Source organism: Tyto alba, unplaced genomic scaffold (genome assembly GCF_018691265.1).
Source record: "Tyto alba isolate M040663 unplaced genomic scaffold, T.alba_DEE_v4.0 Super-Scaffold_23, whole genome shotgun sequence".
Classification (NCBI taxonomy): Eukaryota; Metazoa; Chordata; class Aves; order Strigiformes; family Tytonidae; genus Tyto; species Tyto alba.
This window is the reverse complement of record NW_024881297.1, coordinates 17914141-17937795: the sequence shown is the minus strand read 5'-3', so window position 1 is coordinate 17937795 and position 23655 is coordinate 17914141. Positions and strand designations below refer to the sequence as shown.

Here is a 23655-nt window from a genome sequence, read left to right as displayed (position 1 = left end):
GTACTGACTTCAACCAAATACCCACTATGCATCCATCTAAAATTACTCACAAGCAAAACTTGTGCCAGACTATTCTGTACAGTCTGAATATGCACAGTTGCTTATAAAAGTGTAGTTCATTAAAAGTTGATGCTAGCTTTCCCCAATCATCAATTTTGTTCTTTATCGCACTTACACGTCTCACAATTTTCTATCCATTTATTCAGCTATTAAAGAAAAATTTGACTTTTGTAGTATGTCGTACTAGCGCATTATGAAATAATTGCTAGATACATCTGAATTTATTATACCATAATTTGTTGTTTTAATGTCAAATTATGATGTAATAAATTCAGATGTGCATTTTAATTTAATATCATATTGAACATGATATTGTCCTTTAGGCTTTGAATTTGATTGAAATTTATCTGTGAAGGAGGCAAATCCAAGACTGGCTATATAAGTCTTAGAATTTCATATGACATCTTGCTAGGCAGGTTTAGTCCTTCTATTCTATTGTTTTCAAGGCTTTTAGTATTATTGATGTCACTGTAATTCAGGATTTATGGTTTTAAATGCCATTTAAATATCCAAGAATAAATGAAAGGCAACAGAGGTGTTACTTTTTCTTTAAGGAGTTTAATAACCTCACTCAAATGTTTCAAGATTTAATTCATCTGGTTTTAACAGCTAGGCTTGCAACATAGATCATGTTAGGGAGCAGTGGTTGTAAGTCACTAAATGCTGAATTCACAAGGAATTTTCAAAAATGCTAATTATCTCCTCCACTTCTTTTTTCTTCCATAACACAGTGGTAACAGGTCGAAGTAATGGTATCTATGTTTAATTATTGTTATAAAGCAGAATGATTCAGATCCAGATGGAGGTACAGGTTTAAGCTATTGTGTTATTTGGTTCCTGGTGGCATCAGTTCAGATGTGGATATTGTTCAGGGAAGCGCAAGTAAGTTTGCTAGTGGTTTAACTGAGCCAGCTCTCAGTAAGTTTTTTCTTCAGCTTGCTTATTCAGAGGACATTTGTCCACATAAGAACTGAGTAAATTGTGGAAAATTGCAGCAGAACATTTAATGTGTTCTGAACTTGTGCATGCCTGTATGATATGTATTTACTTAATAAATGGCCTAGAAGTGTAATAGGGTACACAAACTGGGATTTTTTTGTTCTATAAATAGAGAAGCTTGACAAACTTTCGTCTGCTCAGTTTTATACATATATTCGGGGAATGCGGGGAGCTACAGCTAGATTATCTCACCATTATGGTCATCACTGTACCAATAGATAGTGAATAAACTTTGACCTTGTGGTAGTACATTTCCATGGTAGTTTTACAAATGTAAAGTTACTGCATAATTATTTTTTTATCTTTCTGCTGCTTGCAAACTGTGGATTTTCAAAATGCAGTGTGTCCTTTTTAGACAATGTACCCATCCAAAATGGGGATACTGTTGATCTTACTATCCCTTGAAGTGTTTTCTGTATTAATAGCAGCTTTTGCTTCTCTGCTCTATAGTTTCTTCACAGAAGTCACTGAAGGAATGACTGCATTATACACATGCTTGGGGGGTCTTTTGTGGTGCTGAGAGCAAGACAGAGATTTCTTGGGAGAGGTTTCATTCCTTCCTTTGTCATTAGTGTCCATACAAGCTTTTGGATAATGGCACATTCTGACTGTGAAAATCAGGAATGATGAGGGCTTAGGCCAGCAGCCAGATCTGCCATAATCTGCACTATACCAATGGTATTGCCTTATTTCTCTCCTGGAAGACAAATATAGCAATCTTTTTACTGATACAAAGATGCCTGTAATCATGTTTGAGAAGTCTGCTGGAAGTTTGTTGTAGGCAGCTATTGATAAAGGCAAAAATTGATGTTATTAATTTGTCAGAAATGCTAATAGTGCTTTTCAAAGAGTATGTTTCTAGATAGGTATTTATATTTTCAGTTATAGAATATTTTTAAACAGAGCATCTGCATCTCTATTTCCTATGCAATAACCTGTAGTAGGAGAAGCAAATCCTTGTAAAGCACAAGGTACACTATGATGGCTTTGAGGTATAACTCTTCCCCAGTTGCCCTATCACCAACTGTTCATTATGAAATTACATTGGTAATTATGTTGTTGTCACAATTAACACTATGAGCTAGTGGAGGCTTCTGAGTTGTTGACATTATTTTAATTATTCAGAACTCTTTGGCTGCCTTGTTTTCCTTCTTTTCACTGCTTGATGACTTCTTCAGAAATCTTTCAGAATTACTACATTTGCACCTAGAAAATAATTTTTTACATGAACGTTTTCCTCTGACATTCTTCTACATTACGCTGAATTAAAAAAATGAGCAGTGTCATACTCCATGGAAGGATCAACCAGACTGAGATTTAGGAATTTTAGGTGGTGGTGGTGAAACAGTACAAAAGAAGGGGGAAGGGGGAAATGCAGCATTATTTTCTAGACCTCTCCATGACGCCCAGGTTTGTTGCTGTAATTTTCTTACTAACAGTCAATATATTACTTTCTTTTGTTTAATATGTCAATTTTTGCCTACCCTCTGTTTCTGTTCTCCTAGCCTTTAATATAATATAATCTTCACTGTAAACTGTTCCATTTTTGTCCTCAAAGTACTTTTTTTCTTGGGTTGTTTGTGAAACTGTTGAAATGCTTCGATTGTGAACATACAATGAAGGAACATCCTCTAATGTGTTCCACATGGATAGTGGGCCAGTTTGTACATCCAGTACATAGGACTTCTTGATTCAGTTAAAACCAGCAAGACTGATGCTGTTGCAATTTAACCTAGGAGATCACTTAGAAAAACTATACATTTTTTAAAAATCGCATGCCACAGCATAAACACCTTATTGAAGACTTGACATATATCATCACCTATGAGGAATGGAGAAGCAAGACAAAGGATAAATGCAAACTAATTGAGCTTAGGTTCAATCTTCCAAAGAAATAATGATGTCTTTCAGTTCTGTATTTAAGGGTGCTTAAACTCTGTGAAGAATTTCTGAATCTTTATGGTTTCATTTGAACATTCAATCTGTTGGGGTTTTTGTTTGGTTTTTTTTTTTTTGTTTGTTTGTTTTTTCTTCACTGAGTATGTTCTTCAGAAGGGAACTGGTGATTCTCAGCACTGCTAAAATTCTTCCCATACGTTTTTGAAAATCCAGAGGCTTGTAGTAATGACCAGTGGTGGTGAGCTTTCAAAGGATCAGAGATTTGGCATGAGGAGGATAATAACTGAAAAACCCAAGTGCTATAATGCAAGGGATATCTGAGTCGCTTTAGTCAGGACATCAGACAGGGACCCAAGCAAGAAAAGTCTCTTTGGTTTCACTTGTGCTGGAAATACCATGAGAACCCTTCTCTTGTGGTATTTCTGCTTCTTGCCACACTAAAATTAAGATACACACAAATGCCAGTATATTTCTTTCTTCTATTTTTTGTCCCTTTAAAGTTTACTAAGATTATCAAAACTCAAAGTTAGTTTTGACTTGATTGAAGGGAGGCTTTGGTTTGGTCACTCTTTGTCTGGAGTAGTCCAACTGGCCTTCCTAACAGCTGCGTTTGTACTGTAATTGTAAACTGCTGGTGATATTTCTGACTCAGTAATCAGGACTTGCTTAGGACCACCCACAATAAAACCATGTTCTTCTGATGTCCTTTGGGAGCAAGTAGCTGTGAAGTGTCCCCAGGTCAGTCATGGAGTGTCCCACAGGAGGGCCGCAGGACAGTGTGTACCATCAGGCGTTAGCCTCCATCCTCTCCTCCCAGGCAGCCTAGAGGTGTACTACACTAAAGCCAGAAAAAAAGGAAAGCATATCAGTCAACCCTTTGAGGAAGGAATTAACCACCGAAACTATTAAATAAGTTCACTCTGCTCATGTGTTGTGTCTCATGTGTCTCATATGTCTACAGTCTCTCTCTGCTCTTCTGTTAAGGTGTTGTCTTTGAACACGCTGAAGTGAATGACAGATTGCATGTGGTTCAAAGTCAGTGGTATTGCGGGAGAGCACTGTGATATAACATTTGGATATCAATATAGGATTTGGACTATTAAAAGTTCTCGTTATTGATTGTAGTGGCCAGAGAGTGTAACTTCATAGGCTGATGTAGGTTCTACATATAAGGAAGGATGTAGCAGATCTTTAGGAACCACTAAAAGCAAAATCTCTGAATTTATGCTCAAATAAAACACTTCATATTCTTTATTAAGGAGGATGACTCTAAGAATCCCACATAAGCACACTGTTCCAGCTATTCCAGCTATTTCTGTGAATGCCTGTTTTTTTTCGCTTTATTTTTCTTCCGTGCAGAAGGTCATATATATATTTCGAGAAGTGATGAAATGGTAAGTTTGAAAGGTACCTTTTAATTAGTCTTTAATGCTTGATTGTCTAAATTCTTCTATGTCAAATCCAAAGTCCAATGGCTGAGTAAGAAAATTCAAAAGGTAAGTGTGGGAAACTGAAATTGTTGTTGGCTGACATGAAAAATTTTACAAACTGAGTTTCAGCCACCTTCCACATCCCTAGGCCAAAAAAAATGTGTTATTCAGCTATTCAAAACATTTCTGGAGATCAAAGTTTGTAGTTATATGAAAATCTGAATCTTCCCAGTTTGATAAAGATCCAATATAGTGGTCTGTTTCAACTTCAAGAAGGGTCTTACTGCAAAACCTCATGGCTAGAAACAGCAGTTTTTTAAGGAGGGATAATGTAGACCAGTTGAATGTTGTTGGGCAGAAAAACAAAGTTTGGAGGCATGTAAGACTTTCTTTTTTGTCCAAGTGTATGAGTTCGTCTAAGATGTACTGCAGCAGCCTACTGCTAGCAAGAAGGACTTTCTTGATAATTGTAGTAGAGATGGTATAGTCGTGATTGACCAAAATGATAACTGGGGTAAGATTTGCATGAAGATACAGCTGTCCTAAACAAAGATTCAGATATATGTGAGAAAAGTGGATAAAGGAGGGCTAGTGTGCCCAGAAAATTGGAGTTCTTGGCTGTTTTGCTAAATTTTCATGAGGTCAGCAGGGAAAGTAGCATGACTATATTTTGAAGATGCAGATTTGGAAAGAAAAGGGAAACAGAAGGGTCTGCTTCTCTAAAGATAGGTTCCCCAAACCTGCAGCCCTGCAGGGTTAACCTTTTTCATTGTTATCAAGACACTCAGTGAGCATGGAAGGCCTTTGGGGTGGGGGCCAAGGAATGGCAGTGGAGTCCAAGGGCTTACTTTCACAAGCGCTCGTCCCACCAATGTGCATTTTGATGTCCTTTTCCCAAGCTGACAGTAGTCATGGAGCTGTTTTTTCCCCCAGGAGGAGAAGGGCCTTTCCAGACAGTTCTCAGCTGCCTGACCCCATGGTGGAGCGATGTTCCTGCTGCCTTTGGTGACTCAGGGGACATAGCTCAGTCACACAGTGCCAGTGGACCCTGGTTGAATGCATGTATTCCCATTTCAGAAGAGCTGAACAGCTCTGGTTTACTTGCTATCATAACCATTGTAAAGCTCCCCATCATGGATACTTGGGGGCTGTTGTCTGGGTCTCACAAATAAAACACCCCACATATTTCCAAATGTCCCCTAATCTGATTAGGCTGAAGCTTTGTCTCTCTCCTTGGCAAATTTTCTTGAGATCAAGGAAGCCGGAAGAATCTAAGCTGAATTTATTTTAGCCTTTTAGTGTCTGCCCCCAAGATGTTCCAGAGAATGTACAGTATTTTTAAAATTCCATGCGACCTATGTTTGTTTGAGCAGGCCTCCAGTGGCTTTTGCAGCCATGCAGAAGGGAGGAAAGGCAGAGGAGTGTGAATCTGCAGTGTATAGCCAGGTGGTGTGGATTTGCTGGCATTAAGCGAACTCACCGTAACAAACCTCTTCATGACCCTTTGAGTACCCAGAAACTTGCCCTGCTGGCAGAGGAGATCCCACCACCATAGCCTTGATGGTCAGCTGGGTCTGCTGAGGGCAGCCACAATGAGAAGGTCCATCTGTGGCCACAAAGGCTTTCTGGCCGCAAGGGAACCTCCTGCAATGCTGCAGGAGCAGATGGGAAGCTGCTGCAGAAGTGTGCAGCCTGCAAATGAGAAATAAGGTGAGGAAGCTATTTCCCTGGAATTTGTAGATGTTGTGAAAACATTTGGAGTTTCTAGCCCCGGAGTTGCCTGCTAGCAGCTGGTTGATGCTGTGGGGGGAAAAGCTTTTAGGTATTTCTAGAAAATGGCCCTATTCTTATAAATGGGGAACTGCGAAGTAACACTTTGTTCCTCTGTGTTTTATATGCTAAAATCTATTTAGACTCATAGAGTGTTTTTTCTCAGAAAGGTGCCACTATAAAACCTTATAACACTGCAAAACATGAGTTGGCATTCAATCCTATGTCTTCTACTCACATAAGAAAACCTGTAATTTCATAAGTGACTATAACAATGCTTTTTCTACCATGGCTCTGGGTAAAGAGCTTTTCTTCTGCCGTTTGGGCAGCCTTCAGTGATGGAGTGGATTTATCGTGTTGTCCTGATGATTTAATGTGTCTTAAATGTCACACCTGTAAGTTTAATTAGGTGATTTATTTAATTTAGAGGTGTGACATTCCCATCCTTGAACTGCTGATGCTTACTTTTTCTGTCTTTATCCTTCTTTTTTTTTTGGCATGGACAGAAATGTTCTTACCAATTCAATCCATTTCTTATTACATGGCAGTAGACCTCATTTAATTAAATGCAAAGTTATAAACTAAATGGTTCCCAAATGTATAATGTTTTGAGTATTTAAAGGAAAAAAAAAAAAAAGAAAAACCTCACTAGCAAGTGTTTGCCAAGTGTTTGTATTGGTTTGGCAGGTATTTGGAATAGGCTTTGTAACTAGAGGTACTGGTAGATACAGGAGAATTAATGTCTTTATGAGAAAATCACCCCTTTTATCAGGGGAAATGACATAGGGCCACATGTGTGCGTGTGTCCCGGCATCCATGGGTAGGCAGTGAAAGGATGGCTGGAGGAGTTTTTCTGTTCCCTGCAGTGGCCAAGCAGAGCTGCTGACTCAGCGCCTGAGGGAGGGATGGAGCCGCTCTGCTTGCCCTGCCCCCCTCGCCATGCACGGCACCTCGACGGCAGCACAAAAAGCAACTGCACCCCCGAACATGTGCCATAGTAAAGTGGTCTTTCTGGTACATGTAGTGGTCCCTCAGTGCCAGCCCAACTATATGTTGGTCCCATGGGGTTGCCATTTCTGGGCAGACCTGGTAGAAGTTGTAATATGTTAGCTGGTCCTTTTGAAATGGAGTTCAGAATAACTTATTTGAACAATCAATCTCTTTTTTAAACTGCATGAATATTGACTGAGCTACACATGTTACTCATTTACCAGTACTGACAAAATAACCTGTATTTCATTATGGTTTTGGTGGTGAAGGGGGGAAAAAACATGACTGCTTGTGGCATTTCTTATCATTTTAATTCCTTGTACCACTTTGATGTTTATCTCTCATTTATTGTGAAGTTGGATTATTTTGGGTTTCCATGTATATGATTATGTATGTTTTGATGTGTGTTTTAAAATCGGCGTGCTGTTGCTTTCTTAAATTAGCCAAGGTTTGAGTAGTGCATTCCTTAACCCAGTCTTAATTCCCTCTGTTGCATGTGAGACCGTGCCTCTTTTTAGAGAGCAATAAATGATGTAGCACTTAAACAATTACTTTAAAATATTGATTTCAGGAAGAGTGGGAATGGCAACGTGGCTTGCTTTGCCTCTAGAAAAACATCTTTTTCTGTTCTGACTTTTCAAACAGTGAAGTCAGCCTCCAAAGCCCTGCTCATTGTTATTGTACCCCATCCTCAGCAAGCCTTTGCAGGTGTATTAGGATGGGGAACGGAGGTACTGATGTCCTGTCCTGGCTAGTGGTCTTATGCTGGGTTGGCAGAAGTGGTCACATTTGCTGGAGCAATGCCATCAGTCATGGCTGCATGCGTGTAACACGCCCAAGCAATAAATAATTGCTATTTGAAACATAGCCTGAATTGTTTGCTTTACTTGAATTTGAATATCCATCCCTTCCTGTCGCGGTGCCCCAGGGTGCGTAACACAACATCGTGACAAACCTTTGCCTGGAGTGACCTGGCAGGGCCTCTGAACACGTGGACAGCTTGGTTGAAGTGGTGGGAGTCAGTCTGGGGAGCCCAGAGAGCGTCTTTTCTTCTGGTTTCAGAGCCGGGAGCTGCCGTGCAGCGGGGGCAAGCGCCGGGGTCCAGTGCTTTTTTCATTAATGGCTGTGTCGGGATACCGCTTGGGTCCCCTCCGGTGACGTACGGTATGTGTGCGAGGAGTAAGTGCTGCAAACAATAGTTTCTGAAGTTAATTTCTATATGCTGCTCTGGTGTTTATTCGTCTGTTTCCCTGAGAATGCAGAGGGACACGACTTACCAGCCACACGTGTTTACTCATGGGCTCACAGTGCCGTTTCCCATGTCACTGGTTTTAATGACTGTTCTGCCCAGGTATTGATGGACCCCTAGCAGGAATGGATAAATCATGCTGCATGCCTGCTAAAAGTGGTGCTTGCAGCTCTTTCACAAGAACGAGCCATTTCTTTTCAGTGGCGGTATCATCTGGACTTTGCTGTAAGTTAGATGTAACCACAGTAGGTAACACGTTTCCAGACAATGCCTTATTGTCTGCACAGGCAAGCACAAGCTGGACGCAGAGACCTTGCATACCTACTTAGAATCAAGATTAAATTACCAACCTTTTGGTATTTTTATGTAAAATGTTCTTTATTATGGTCTTCTCATAGCTAAAGCATGAGTCACTTGCAAGCCATAATAGATTTTGGCTATGCTGCATGATGAAGTGTTCTGGATGCAGTGAAACATTTAATCAAGACTCCAGGCACTGCAACTCCCAGTGGTCACCTTAACGGGAAAAAAAAAAAAAAAAAGGGGGGGGGGGGGGGGGGGGAGGGGAGGGGAGAAAGAAGAAACAAATTATGGCACCTTTTCTTTACATGACTAAGATGAATATTTGTTAGAGACAACACAAGAAACTGACAACTTTTTAAGTAACAATGAAAGCAGATGATTAACACCTGGATTAGACTAGATATAAGGAAGACATTTTTTGCAATGCGGGTGGTGAAACACTGGTACAGGTTGCCCAGAGAAGTGGAATGTTTTCCTCCCTGGAAACATTCAAGGTCAGGTTGCACAGAGCTCTGAGCAACTTGATCGAGTTGAAGATGTCCCAGCCGATGGCTGGGGAGTTGGACTAGATGACCTTTCAAGGTCCCTTCCAACCCAAACTGATCTGTGATTCTATGATTTTTCTAATTGTGTCAGTTAAATCACTGAGTTTTTGAAAGCACTCTGATCTCCCAGCACTTTTTAGAAAACATGGATGCTTTATAAAAGTGAGCTGGTTGCAAAACGTCAAATTGCCTCACAAAACTGTACTTTACAATATGATTTTAACTCCAGGAAAGTTACACATGTTAAAATACTGGAATTTGAACCCACATATTAAAAGTACCTGGAAATTCCATCATTACATATAAATCTTATTAATCATGTTTTCATGCATGTTTGTTTAATGGAGAAAATGAAAGATGTTGACAAAATGTATTTAGCCCTATGTTTCCAAACAATTTTAAGGCAAACAAATTTATCAGTAGTAATTCCTGATTTTGTGAGCGAAAAGGAAATATTGCTATAATCCCTATTCTAGATAGGTGCAAAATATTGTCTTTTTGCTGGGTCAAATTTGATCTGCATTGGGGTGACTGAAGTGGGCAGTCATGTAGCTCAGGACAGCTTTCACATCATCTCTTTCATTAAGGTACTCTTGAGCTCAGACACTGAAATTAAGTCTTGTGCCCTGTTCTCCTTCGCTGAAGAGTTCCTAAGTGTCTAAGTGTAGAGCTGATACATCAGTTTATTGCCTAAGTGCTTGTCACCGTCACCTAAAATTAGGAACTTTTCCTGAAATGTACTAGGAGGAGTTTGAATTATATTCACTACAGTGATTTTTTTTTTAAAGGTGTTACCCCAAAACTCAAAGATCAAGTGAGTGCTGCTGCCCCCAGACATTCAAACTTCTCTTTTTTTTTTTTTTTTTTTTTTTTTTCCTTCCAAATAGTGCCTTTTTAGAGGTTTTTTTTTCACATTTTCTCCCCAGCTGCAATCTTCCCACTGTTAATAGTGGGATTCTTAACAACTTTGTATTTCTATTTAACAGGTTTGCTGGCCTGCAGCACAATAGACTAATGTGATTTTTATTGTAGTAGCATGCCCTGGGATTGTTTGCCTCCTGGAAAATGGGATATTCAGATGCCTCGTTCAGCCTCTGTCTAAGCAAAAGCTATTGCCTTGTCCCAAGACGTTTTCTTTATAAATGGCTTTCCATCTTGTTGTGGAAATTGTAAATATGCATGGTCTGTAGTTCAGGTATTCCACCTTCCTGAGGTCTGCTATTATTGGTGATTCAAGTAATTGTAAAACATCAGTGTTTATTTTTTGACCCCATGCTTACTGTTTCCCAGTATTTTAGTTAGAGAAAGGTGGGAAACTGGTTCAGGATAGCCTATGGGTTTTAATAATTATTAGAAACAGTATTTTAGAGATTTTCAAGGAATACAAAGAGAAGGTTTTTTTTTAATTATTTTTCTTCTTTTCTTGAAATGCATTTTTGCTTGGTTGTACTCTGACACTTAATCTTTCTATTCCATTGCCTTCACAGTTCGGAGGAATCACGCACACACTGGTCCTGCAAACACTTAGTATAACCATAACTTCACTGATGTGAGTAGCCAATATGATTACTCACCTCAATAAAAAAGGAATCTACACACACATGTGTGTTTTTCAGGATTAGCAAAGCATCTTTTGCTAGATGAACAAAAAGGCTGAAGTGGTGGAGGCAGGAGAAAAATGGCTAGTGCTGGCCAGGTTCTTCATTTAGTTACATAAATTAATAGTTGAATTTTTCTCTTTTATCATGAATGATATTATTTGGAATAATTACCAAGGGATGGGGGAATAGAATCCTTTTGCTTTTATTCTCTTAAAATTGATAATGCACTGCCATGGTCTCCAGCAAAGAAGAATAAGCTCCTTAATTTTTTTGAAATGAAGGATCATATAATGGCTTAAGCATAAACAAAAGTCTTCAGGGCCATGTGTGCCAATGCTGCCTGTAGATCATTAGATGGTATCTCTTGAGAGAGGCAGTGAACATCACGGCAGCAAGCAAAGGGAAGAAGAATGATTCAACAACGTATAAATTGAAAGAAAAGATGTTGCCTTTCCACTCTGTTTGATCTTTAATCAAATAGCTGCAGCATTTGAAGAAGTATTGAACATGTGAGACATCTGGCAGTTCCTTTCTTCTTAGGTCGTGTTCTATCTATAGATCTCTGATTGAGTGTGTGTAACGTAGATAGGGCGGCTGCAAACAAGATTTACTGCATGCATTTTGGGACTCCCGGTGAAACTTGCTGCTGCCACATGAGCTCATTCAGGTTTCCTGTGGCATCTTTTTTTCCCCTCATTTTCATTCAATAGATGGAAGAATTTTAGAAAAGTATTCTGTCTATAAACCCTCCTCACCTTGAAATAAAAGAAAAATAAATGTTAGTAAGTGTAGTAAAACAGAGGGATAGGTTCTGGCCAAATGGGCCTATAGAAGGTGTTACAATTGGATAGAATTTGGCATGTTGCCTTCCAGTGCAATGTTTTATTTTACATACCTTTGTAGCTCATAAACCCAGTAGGTTTGGTCACTAAAATAATTTCTTGTTCCAGAATAAAACTCTCATGTTAAGCTTTTAATGTTGAGCATGGAATTTGTCTAGCCTGTTCAGTAATAATTGTCTGGGGTACCAGTATTTTTTAAGTGGATTGGTTCTTTTGCTTTAAGAAATGAAACTTCGTCTTTTAGCGACTGTTTCTTAATTCAACAAATTATTTTGAATATGTATAAGGATATTCAAATGCAAGCTCATGTTCATTTTCATTAACAAAAAAAAAAAAATTCCTTTTTTTTTCTTGGTTTACATCATAATTGAGTTCATCCTTGCCCCTCCCCGCCCCGCCCCCATAAATTGTTTTCAGAACTGTGTACAAAGTATGAAGCTAGCTATTGAAGACTTTACACTGCAGCATCACTCTTTGTAAAGAGCCTCTTTCACATAGACTCCTCATAAATGCCATCAGTTAATTCAAATAGGGTATTTTCTACTTTCTTCAAAGCATAGACAACATTCTGAAACAACAGTGAGTTTCCCGGTGACTTCCTGTGTTCAGGCTGATGCCGTAAATGCTTAAATAGATACTGTATGCTTTATGAAGTGAGGTCCTGGTATGATTCCTTATATCTGCTAAGACCTGAGGTTTGTCTGAATAGAGAAAAGAACTCTTATTTTCCTTACATCATCTACGTTTAAGGTAAATTGAGGCAAAACTGTTTGAGGTGAGTGCTGCCTTGCCTCAATCTGTTCTGAATTTGTTTGTGGAGAAAAAACACTAGAGATGAATTTGAGCAACAAATAAGAATCTTAACAATAATAAGGTAATTAATACTTCCTCTGCTTTTAAAATGTCTGTGACAGCAGGCTGCAGCAATCAGATTGCCACAGATGAGGATGGGTTGACCATCTGTAATAGTGGCACGGGCATGGCATTATTGTGAGAATGTTACTAAGCCTGCAGAGTTAGAAACTTGATTCAAATACTGGGAAATTTGTGGTATCGTCTGACTCGCTACTTTTGCTAATCTCTGTGGTTTGCTGTATGTCTATATTTTTGCATCATAGTTTAATATAGGTTGAATCAAACACAAAACAAACACATAAACAACCAAACCAAACAAACGCACCCAAAGGTAGTTTGCATAGAAATTGATATGTAAAATTACTGTGTTTATTTTACAAGGCATAGTAAATAAGCAACATGTATTTTTTCTGCAGAATAAGCTGAGGGAAAGCTTTAATTTTCAGTCTTTTTTTCTAGATGAGTTAAATGTGAGGGAAAAGCATTATACTAGAATCTGTACAAAATATTTGTACAAAAGAGTAATTCTGTGGAGATTTACACACATGTGCATGTGGATGGAACAAAGCTTTCTGATTTTTTCGTTTCCCCTTGAACAAATAAAGCAAGGCAATATTTTGAATCTATTCATTAGTTTTCCATCATAGTATTAACAGATTTGGAAGTATCTGTGACTATTTATGTTCCCATGGCTTCTGCAGAAATTCAAGGCTCTTCAGAGGAGTAAAGGCCACATCAGTGCCTGGACCACCAGAAATAGCAATTTAGAGAATTAAAAGGCACGAACATGTGGGAAGACACGCTTCACTACCTGCACTGCTGCTGCACTTTTTTTTAATATTTGAGCTCTCTGAGTGACAGGAAGTTTTAGGTCCTATGTTAAAGGTACTGTTGGTATAAATGGGAATTGAGGATTTGTCAGGTGGAAAGTTGCATAAGCATTTGGTCAGAGACCAGCCACAGTGCAGTACTTTGAGCGGTCCGAGGAGCGCTCTCAGGTGACTGGTTTGTGACTCTGGCTTGCTTTCTAGTCACACTGACTGATGGATTTGAGGTCAGGCAAGAATATTCCCCACATTGGATAGATTTGGAGAAGAGTGTGGTGGTTATCCCTTCCCACATTGCCTGGGCATGTTGCTTCCTACAGTCATACAGATGTTGTCACCTAATGGTTCCTTCCTGTTTCAGGGACTGAGGTTTGGACAAATCCCTTAAGCTCCCTTTTTTTCTCCCTGTGGCAAATGTCAGGTTTTGAGGCCTTTGGTTTCCTAGATATTGATTCTTGTACTTGCTGCTGTTGCTGATGAGTGTTTTGTCATCGCTGCAAGCTGAGAGCACAGCACACGTTCTGTAGACACTTCTGAACATGATGCCCATGGCACAGATGGCAGCTGGTAATACTGCCATGACCACCTTGTCTTGCCTTCATTAAGTCTGAAGCAGAATTGTACATAATTATGAATTGGTAGCATATGATATTAATCAAACTGTGTATCTCAAGAATCTGAGTGACACACATAGATATATTTATGCGTGTGGGATTAGAAAGATAGAGGCAGTTGGTTGGGGAGACATTTAGTTTATATGTTTGATTAAAGCTTTATGATTTTTTTCTTTTTCCTCACCAGTGAAGATGTGATGAGACATGCTGAAATCTTCCAGTGCCCTGTGGCAATGAAAGACTTTGTGGTTGTGGTTGTCCTGTGAGCTTCTGCTTGGGGTCAGAACTTCTGAAATAATTTCAGAGTGAAATTAATTTCTGAATTTCTGAATAGAAGACTGGACATTAAGTTTACACCCGAACTCGTTCAGGATGTATACTTTCTTAAATGAGGCCTTTGGCATAACACTTAACAGACTGTTTTGTTTTGGAGAAAATGTGAAGATTTTTCTCAAAGATGTATTACTTGAGTGAAATTTCTGCAAACAGGCACATCCCAGGATCTCATTCCTTATGTCTGCAGTACTGTGTGTAAGCTGAAATAATAAGTTATAGAAGAAGTAAAAACGTAGCTTTACACAGGGATGCTAATTAGACTTAGCCAACAGTGAATTATGAAGCAATATGCATTATCTAAGGCCTGTGGTTAAATAGTAAATCATGGTATAGACACTCTTTAATAATACTGTGGTCTCTTTCTAAAAACTTCTCTTCCTTATTTGAGAATTTCTTACTTTTCCACCATCTGAAGCACATCTTCAGTATAAAATACAGTGTCTTTGTTTACTTGTGAGCTGTTTTTTCAGGATAAAATTACTTCCTCTATTTTCCTCCTTTTTTAGTTGTCCAGAATCTAACTTTATAATTAATGTATTTTGTTCCACAACCCTTCGCCATCTGTATTCTTGGATTCTGACTATTTTACATTATGCAAGCTGTAGGCAATGCACAACTCCTAACCCAAAACCCCAGAAGTTGTCATGTATTTCTCATATGGTGTTTACAAAGGGCAATCTCTCATCATGAAAATTGGTTCTGGTGGTGAAATGTCACCTGCAGCTGAAACATGAGCTGTGTATGACATATATGGTATGAATAAATAAATTGCTGAGCTGTGCAGCTGCTTTACCTTGAAACCATATCTGGGGAAATGCTATACTTTGAGCAGAAGAGCATACATAGTTTGCTGTGCCGGTTCAGGGGCTAGGACCTGCTTGGCAAGGATAGCTGGCAAAATCCTTCATCTGTCAGTTCTACTGTGTCTCTCCCATTTCTGTGATTAATTGTTACCCAGATGCAGCACTTGCCATGAAAACCAACATAGGCTGTTTTATTCTCTGAAAGTTTGTGTTTGGTTAGTTGTTGAATCATTGTGTGTGATGCTCCGGTCAGCACTGCTTGTGCTTCTGTTGTCAGAGATTTAAATTTGACAATAATACCTCCTGGGTTTATCTGTCAAAGGCCATGGTGTGTTTTATGTACCATTTGTGAATGGCCAGAGGAATTAAATATGGTAGAAATAAATAATGGCCTTCTATAAAAGGCCATGTAGGTCCTATAGGACCAGTGTTTTGTCTGTTGTTCCAGCAGATATATCTATAATATTAATGTAATATTTCCTCTATATTCCTATAATATTTTAAAGACACTTCAGGTCTCTTTAATGCTTTGGAAAAGTTCTGGCAGGCTGACAGTAACAGTAACCTACTGTGGGAATAAATACCGAACCCTGAAACTGAAATAAAATAAAATAATTAAAAGAAAAAAGCTAACTTACTTGAGGTGACTGAGGATGGCTTTGACCCCAGGTGGAGAGTGTCTCCCTGTATGGCATATATACTGACCAGAGACAGAAGTAGTCATAATGTTCACAATGGTCTAGATCTCTCCACCCTTCGAAGAAATCCTGTTGGAGGAAAAATGGTCATCAGGGAAACAGCTGAGCTCCTTGCAGCCTTCTCTGAATTAGAAACATCCTCCAAGGCAGAAGACGTGGGTGCATTAGGATCAAATATACTCTCAGAGTATTTACATGTCTACAGCAATTTATATTTTCAGGGGTCTTTGATGAAGGACAGTAGCACAAGACACCAAATCTGTTCCATCACAAAGTCTAGCCTTGGTGGAAATGTTATGCTTTCTGAAGCAGTTGCCTCTGGGAAGACAGAAAGAAAGAGCATCCTTTAGGATGCGGTCTCAGGAAGCCCACAGAGGACTGATGACCCTAGGGTGCAACCACTGAGAGCTCGGGGAAAGATGCAGCAAGTGAGCGCAGTGACTCAGTTGTTCAATGGGGACAGCCACGACTCTGTCACTAAAATGCTTATCTTTGGGGTCGTCCTGGTGATCAAGACAGAATGGCTTGGCAATTGGTGGCCTGTATGAAAACAGAATGAAAAAAGAAAATATTACGGCAGGTAACTAGAAATAGTAGAAATCATAGACTTCAGATCACCAGAAATGTCTGTGCTGATTATATCCAGAGCAGCCTAACCCATATATTTTCAGCTAAGTGCAGGAAGATCCCCTGTGGATAATGGCATGTCAGGTACTGTAGCATAAATAATATTTTGTCTGTTGATCTAGGCATCTCCTTTAAGTCATACATACCTTTGCCTTCCTTCCTGTGCAACTGCCCTATCTACTTTTCTCTGTTCCTTGATGAGCAATAAAGACAGACTTCCTTCAGCTGTTCAGTTTTCTCGTTAGTGGGTCTTTAGAGTTTGGTCGCCATTTCATATTTTGGGTCCAAAACAAGCCTTTTTTTTTTTTTTTTTTTTTTTATGATAAATGTAAAACAGCTGTGTCCTCTCTTTTTTGGAATATTACATGCTATACCCAGCAACAAGGGAAAATGGAGCTCTGCAGCTTTTTGAATTTTCATCATCAGGGCAGTAATCTTGCTTATGAAAAACTAGGAATAAATAACACACAATGACTATTAAGAAACTACCAAGGCCAGGTTGGATGGGGCTTTGAGCAACCTGATGTAGTGGAAAGTGTCCCTGCCTGTGGCAGGGGGTTGAGACTAGATGGTCTTTAAGGTCGCTTCCAACACAAACCATTCTATGACTCTATGGTCATTACTACTTGGAAAAGCATACTGTCCTGGGTTGAGTGAGTGGTGGAGTTTTTTGGTGGCAGGGGAGGGGGCTATTGGGGCGGCCCCCTGTGAGAAGCTTCTTGAAGCTCCCCCAGCTCCAAGTCAGCTCCACTTCTGTTTGGAAAATTGAGCCAATCGGCTGCGCCTTTGTGATAACGTATTTAAGAAGGGACGTGGTGACGTGCAGTCAGACTTGTGAGGAGGAGTTGCTGCAGCTGCATGAGCACCAAGGTCAGTAGAGGAACGGAGGAAGAAAGGAGGGGGGCGGTGTGCCAGAGCAGGGACCCCCCTGTATCCTGTGGTGAGACGGCAGGGCGGCCCCCCACCGACACCCATGGAGATCTACGGTGGAGCAGACATTGATTTATGGCCTGTGGCTCCTGCTCAGATGATCAAGGTTCTGTGCCCAAAGAAGGCCGGGGTCTCATGGGAAAAGGTAGCCCTGCTGCTGTAATTCAGTGCTGGGAGGATTGCAGCATGCGGGGGAGTCCCACGCCGGAGCAGCTCAGGAAGGGCTGCAGCCATGGGAGAGAATCCAGTCAGAGGAAGTTAGTGACCCATGATGGAGCAGTGTGGGGAATGCTGCGGCCCATGGGAGGAACTCATGTTGGAGAAAGTTTGTGGAGGACTGTCTCCTGTGAGAGGGGGACCACAATGGAGCAGGGGGAACAAGTTCCGGACACTCCCCCCACCGAAGATAAAGAAAGTGGCAGCACTGACTGCACCCCCCATTCCCTGCCCCTGCGCCACTGGGGGGAGGAGGTAGAGATATCGGGAGCAGATCTGAGCCTGGGAAGAAGGGAGAGGTGGGGGGAAGGTGTTCTCAAGATGTGGCAGTGCTTCTCACTGTCCTACTCTGTTATGTGTTGTTAGTGTCTGTAATAAATGTATGTTCTTTTTTTCCTTCCCGTAATGAGTCTGCCTTTTGCTCGTGATCATAAAGGGGAAATTTTTCCCCATCCCAGTCCTATCTTGAACCCCAAGCCTGGCTCTCTGTCCCTTCTCATTGCCGGAGGGGAAGGGAGAGAGAGCTGCTGCATTGTGGTTGGCTGCCAACCAGGCCTAAACCACGACACATACAAATATCACATGTGAAAAGAACATTTTTTTAATTGTGCATATGCAAGGAGAGTAGGTGCTAGTGGGTGCTTCTAAAGTAACATTTATGTTTGCAATTAGAGGAGAGCTTTGAGAGAGAAAAACAGATTTTTTATTTTTTTTTTTTAAATATAAAGTGCAAGGGTGTTTTTTACTCCCTCAGAACGGAGAGCTGCCAATATATAAACATTTCAGAGAGAATTTTACACCACCTCATCTTTATGTCAGGCAGCATTTAATGGTTGAATGATCTCCTGCCCTGGGACTTGGCAGCTATCCTCCAGGGGCCGACTTTGAGGGTTACAATGACAGTCTATCAGTGGATCTTTTCCAATATAAACTAGACTAGGACCATTTAAAATCAGTTGCTATCAACAAGTCAAATTAACTTTATTTATGTTAGAGGCTTTCCTATGAGTATTTTATAACCATGTGGAATTTTAATATCCGGAGGGGCTTTTCCTGTTGTTGGTGTGATTTGGGAATGTTCTAATTCATGTGATTAAGAACAATTTGCCTGATTTCTTTCAAAATTATGTGATTTGTAACATTCAGGCCCAGTCAGCATCTAACTCACAGTGCTCACACAACTTTTTCTGATTCCTGCTTTTTACAGGTGGAAATAACACTTCAGGATATCAATGACAACCCACCAGTATTTCCCACAGATATGCTTGATCTGACTGTAGAAGAGAATATAGGAGATGGATCTAAAATATTGCAGCTGACAGCCATGGATGCAGATGAGGTAGGAACACCGTTTTGTATTTGAATACCTATACTATAAATGCTATTCTGGAAATACGTGTTTTTACCTGTTCCCTTCATGAGAGCTTGGCTTTGGGGGTAATTGTGGTCATGCTTTAAACTGTGTTTGGCCCATTCACAAAACTGTGTTCAGTATCATGGAGTCACACAGAGGCAAACACACACGAGCAAGAGAGACACATACTCTGTTTCTTGAAGGCTGCTCACTGGTTTGTATATAATGAATTAATGTTTTCCTAACATCTCTTAATGAGCAGTTCCACTAATGACAAAAAGTGCCCCACCATTTGGTTTTAGATGGTATTTTTGTTACCAGTCTGATCATATAGCATACCCAATGACTTGGCAAAGATGCTGGACTGCCCAGCTTGTGACAAAGGTTTTTTTAAATTCAGTTTAAGATCACAGCTTACTTGAGATCTAAAATAACTTTGACGCAGAGATGTTGTAGCTTAGCCCAATTTCAAGGTGTGAAATAAAATTAATGTGAGACAAGCCTTTGAAAACAAGAAAACTTTTGATAATGCCTGGTCGCTCATTGACTAGAATACTTAATATCCATATTCTTTCCTAAAGCAGGATTTATTTCACCAAAAAGAGAGGAAAAGAAGTAATGCTAAAATGTGTGTTCTGTACATAAACCTGTTTGCAAAATAGTTTTGTCTGCTTAGATTCATTACTGTGAGGATGCTGCAACTGCAAGGAACTGTTAAGAAACTAGCAAAAGCCTTTGAGCAACTGGTTTAAACAGTTTGCCACTTGGCTTAGTGAGCAGTCTTGTTGTATGCATCAAGCAAATACATCCACATATAATTCGATGTATTAATTTCTCTTGGAAAGTAAGTTATGAGAATGTTAATCATATTGTTTCATTCACTTGAACTGATTATTTCCACTAGGGAAAGGCCTAAAAAGTCAATATGAGCATGCAGAGAAGTTTGTGTTGACATTAAAATATAGGGTTACACTTGACAACAACGAGCAATTCTTGCATTCAAATAATAAGGTAATTCAACCTCCTCAAGAGAATTTTATTTCTGGCCTTTTTTGTGTTAGCTTAGTTAGTCGCCTGTGATTGTTAATTGATGTACTTAATCTTACTGCTACAGAGGGAACCCCTGGAACACTCCCAGGAATGGTACAAATGTGATGATGAACTTTCTGTTCTTCTCTTTATTTTCTGGTAGCAGCCTGACATACAGACAGAAAATAGGATTTTAGAAAGGTGTATATCTGTAACAAAAATTCTGGCCGCTTGTCTTCAGATTAGGAAAAAGTAAATATTGAACTACCACTCTGCTGTGATATGGCAAACAGATATCTAAGATTTTAGCAATATATTATGCTCCAGCCTCTTTTTGATCATTCCTAAACTGCACCTAATATGTTATCCATTATGAAGCACTCCATGTAGTAGGAATTAATCTGTTACCTTAGACAGAAATCGGTCAATCTTTTTATAAAAAGGGATGATTTCAATTTCCCTACCAGAACATTTGTAACTCAAGCCCTTTAGAAAGAGTCTAAGGTTATTTAGCAATGTTCAGTTTAGGGTCAAGATACTGACCTTTTTTATTCTTTCCTCCCCCTTTAAATTTGAGCGCAGAGTGCACGCTCCTTGGTTTTCATATAATATTCTTGTGACATAACACTTCTCTGGCTTCTTTCTTTCCACGTGCAACCCATATATGCAGCTTAGTAAAACAGCATGCTACCTTTGCTACATGCACAGATGCTTTCAGAATCAAAGTTTTAGCTTCAAAAGAGTAAGTGACAGAACCCTTAAAACTCATGGCTGAGCGGTGTACAAGAAACCCTCTTACAAATATTTTAGAATGGTAGTATGAGGGCAGAAAATTTCAAACCCTTGTCTATTATAATAAGAACATTATAGAGATCTGAGAAAAGACATAAAGACATTCTCTAGGTGTTAAGTGGTACCAAAGGCTTTAACAATTACAACAGCTTCTAGCACTTTGCAACTTTTTAAAGTCAGCTGTCAATAGGAGATTTCTATACAGCTTTTTAACAGGTTTTACATATTGGTATTTTGTTTTGCTTCTCATCTAACTCATGTAAAGTTACTACTTTGATTAAACCAGTATCACATGTGGCTGCGGTTTTAGCTGTGGTCTGTTAGGAAGTCTCTGGCTAGTCAAACAAGCGGTGAAGAATGTGATCACCTCTGAAATCTTAAATTCTCATCAGATGTTTTTGCTAAGCTGCACAATTGGAGAAAAGCGTGTGATGTCCCCCAGGTACACCTGAGCACACAGATCCTGTGTACGCTGAAGCACTGCATGCCGCTTTTCAGGGCTGGGCACCTGCAGGAGCTTGTTTTCTTTTTAGATTTCATGTTATCAGTTAGTTCAGTCTGACTCTTTGAAACAACACCTCAGAGAAAATGTTTGGCACGAGGCACTCTCATAAGGTCAGGTGACTGACGCTTGTCTCTCATCTCGCATGTACGGGTGTTTATCTCTGTTAATGTGCTTTTTTAGGCAAGAGTGTTTGAAACAGCTGTAGAATTTCTTTTTCCCTGATCTCTTTGATCTGTTGTTCACCACAGAAGTGCCACTCATGTGCTAACAACAGGTTTCAGCTATGAAAGCTGCCTTCTAGTACTTAAAGGGGGCCTTCAGGAAAGATGGGGAGGAGCTCATTATCAGGGCATGTAGGGATAGGACAGGGGGTAACAGTTTTAAACTGAAAGAGGGTAGATTCAGATTTTAGACATGAGGAAGAAACTCTTTCCTGTGAGGGCGGTGAGGCACTGGCACAGGTTTCCCAGAGCAGCTGTGGCTGCCCCCTCCCTGGGAGGGTTCAAGGCCAGGTTGGACGGAGCTTGGAGCACCCTGGGCTCATGGAAGGTGTCCCTGCCTGTGACAGGGGGGTTGGAACTAGATGGTCTTTAAGGTCCCTTCCAACCCAAACCATTCTACGGTTCTGTGAAACCCGAGCTCTGGCCTGGCACCAGACAGCACAGTAATTATCTGCTCACTCAGCAAAACATGTTGCCGGGCATCGTCAGCACGCGGGATAGAGCTACCCGTGTCCGATGCTGGAGGTTACCAAACCTTCACCCAGGCCGGTGCTGCACACTCTAGACAGCTGCTTGTAGCCCCTGGACCACCCTCTGGCTGCAGCATCATGCTGTACAAGCCATCCCTAGGAGGTGGGTGAAAACAGAGCTCAGGTAGCATCCCTTTGTCTAGGAAGCCTCAGTGCTCCTCAGAGCTAAGACCTGTAAGGCAGATGAATTTTCTTGTTAATAATCAGTGATACAGGCTGGATGCAGGTGGATTTTCTCAGTGTTTGTGACAGGGTAGTGCAAAATGTTCTATGTCAATATATTTTCAATGGAAGTTTCCATACTTTTTTCCTAAATTCTAATCTCAACCTTTAAGGGGGGAGAGGGGGGGAAGATAATTTTTCTATGTAACATTAACTTTCATTTTAACCAAAATGCTGAGAGTCCACATGAATCTTTTTTTTCCAAGGATACTTTGTTTGACCCAAAAGCAAATGCATTTGACTTCCAGCACAGTCCAAGAGATCAGAACTGTGATTTTAAACACACATGGTTTGTCACTTCGGGGCTGTTTATTTACAGTGGTAAATGTATCTCTATGGAGAAAATGTCCTTTGAAGGGCTGCTGAAAGCATGGCTCCTGTGAGTTTCTCCTGAGTGGGAGCTTCAGCTCTCGCCATGCATGCTAGCTTGTGGAGCTGACGTGTGGCCACCCCTGGTCCTCCCTCTTCTCATCCCGCCATCCCATCTCCAGAGAGCAAGAAAGGCAGAGCTGATCCCACTGGCAGGGTTTTAATTTAACCTTTGAACATAAGCCAGAAAGAATAAACACTGATCCTTGTTAAGAGGGAAGATGTTACAATGCTCATTGATGCTGGCTTGAAATTAAAACATGTATCAGAGCTTTATTGTATCAACTGGATGCGATCCTTTCATAAATAGTGGAGCAAAAAGCATCTGGGTAATCTTGTCATTTCACATCTCATACATAAAAACTGTGTGCGTATGCATCTTTACTGGGGGACTGAAGCAGGGACTGGGCAGGAAGGCTGTTTATTAAAGGAAACTGTTCTGAAAAATAGTCGCCAAGTGCAATTACTGGAATGATTCTTGTCTTATTGAAAATTATGATGTGGTTTTCCTGGCAAATAACTTGATTTGACCACTTCTGTTTTTACTTAGGGAGCCAATGCCCTCGTCACATACACTATTATTAGCGGTGCGGATGATAGCTTCCACATTGACCCCGAGTCAGGAGACCTGATAGCCACCAAGCGCCTGGACCGGGAGCGCCGCTCCAAGTACTCCTTGCTGGTTCGTGCTGATGATGGCCTGCAGTCCTCAGACATGAGAATAAACATCACTGTTAGTGATGTTAATGACCATATCCCCAAATTCTCCAAGCCAGTATATTCCTTCGACATCCCAGAAGATGCCACTCCAGGTAAGTAGGAAATGGCCCTAAAATTGACTGCTTTTTTTTTCTTTTTGTCAATCCACAGAGGTTTGAGGGGGAGGGGGTGGCAGACCTGTCTGACTTGGCCAGGAGACAGAAGATTCTGAAGGCGTCTGTCGGGTGGGATGGAGAAACAGAGGAAATCACATCATCCTGAAAGTCTGCTTGCTAGGAAATCTGTACCACTAGTGAGGTCAAATAGAGAAAATAGAGAA

At 40.3% G+C, this 23655-nt stretch overlaps 1 protein-coding gene across 1 annotated transcript in view; it reads left to right on the top strand.

Moving 5' to 3' along the window:
- Window positions 1-23655, top strand: part of FAT4 (FAT atypical cadherin 4) — a gene marked incomplete at its 5' end in the record, with an annotated part of 149356 nt that overhangs the window by 57806 nt on the left and 67895 nt on the right. The window contains 2 exons of the mRNA XM_032997838.2: window positions 18802-18933; window positions 23167-23428. Of these exons, the coding sequence (XP_032853729.2) occupies window positions 18802-18933; window positions 23167-23428 (394 nt within the window). The remainder of the gene's footprint in view (window positions 1-18801; window positions 18934-23166; window positions 23429-23655) is intronic.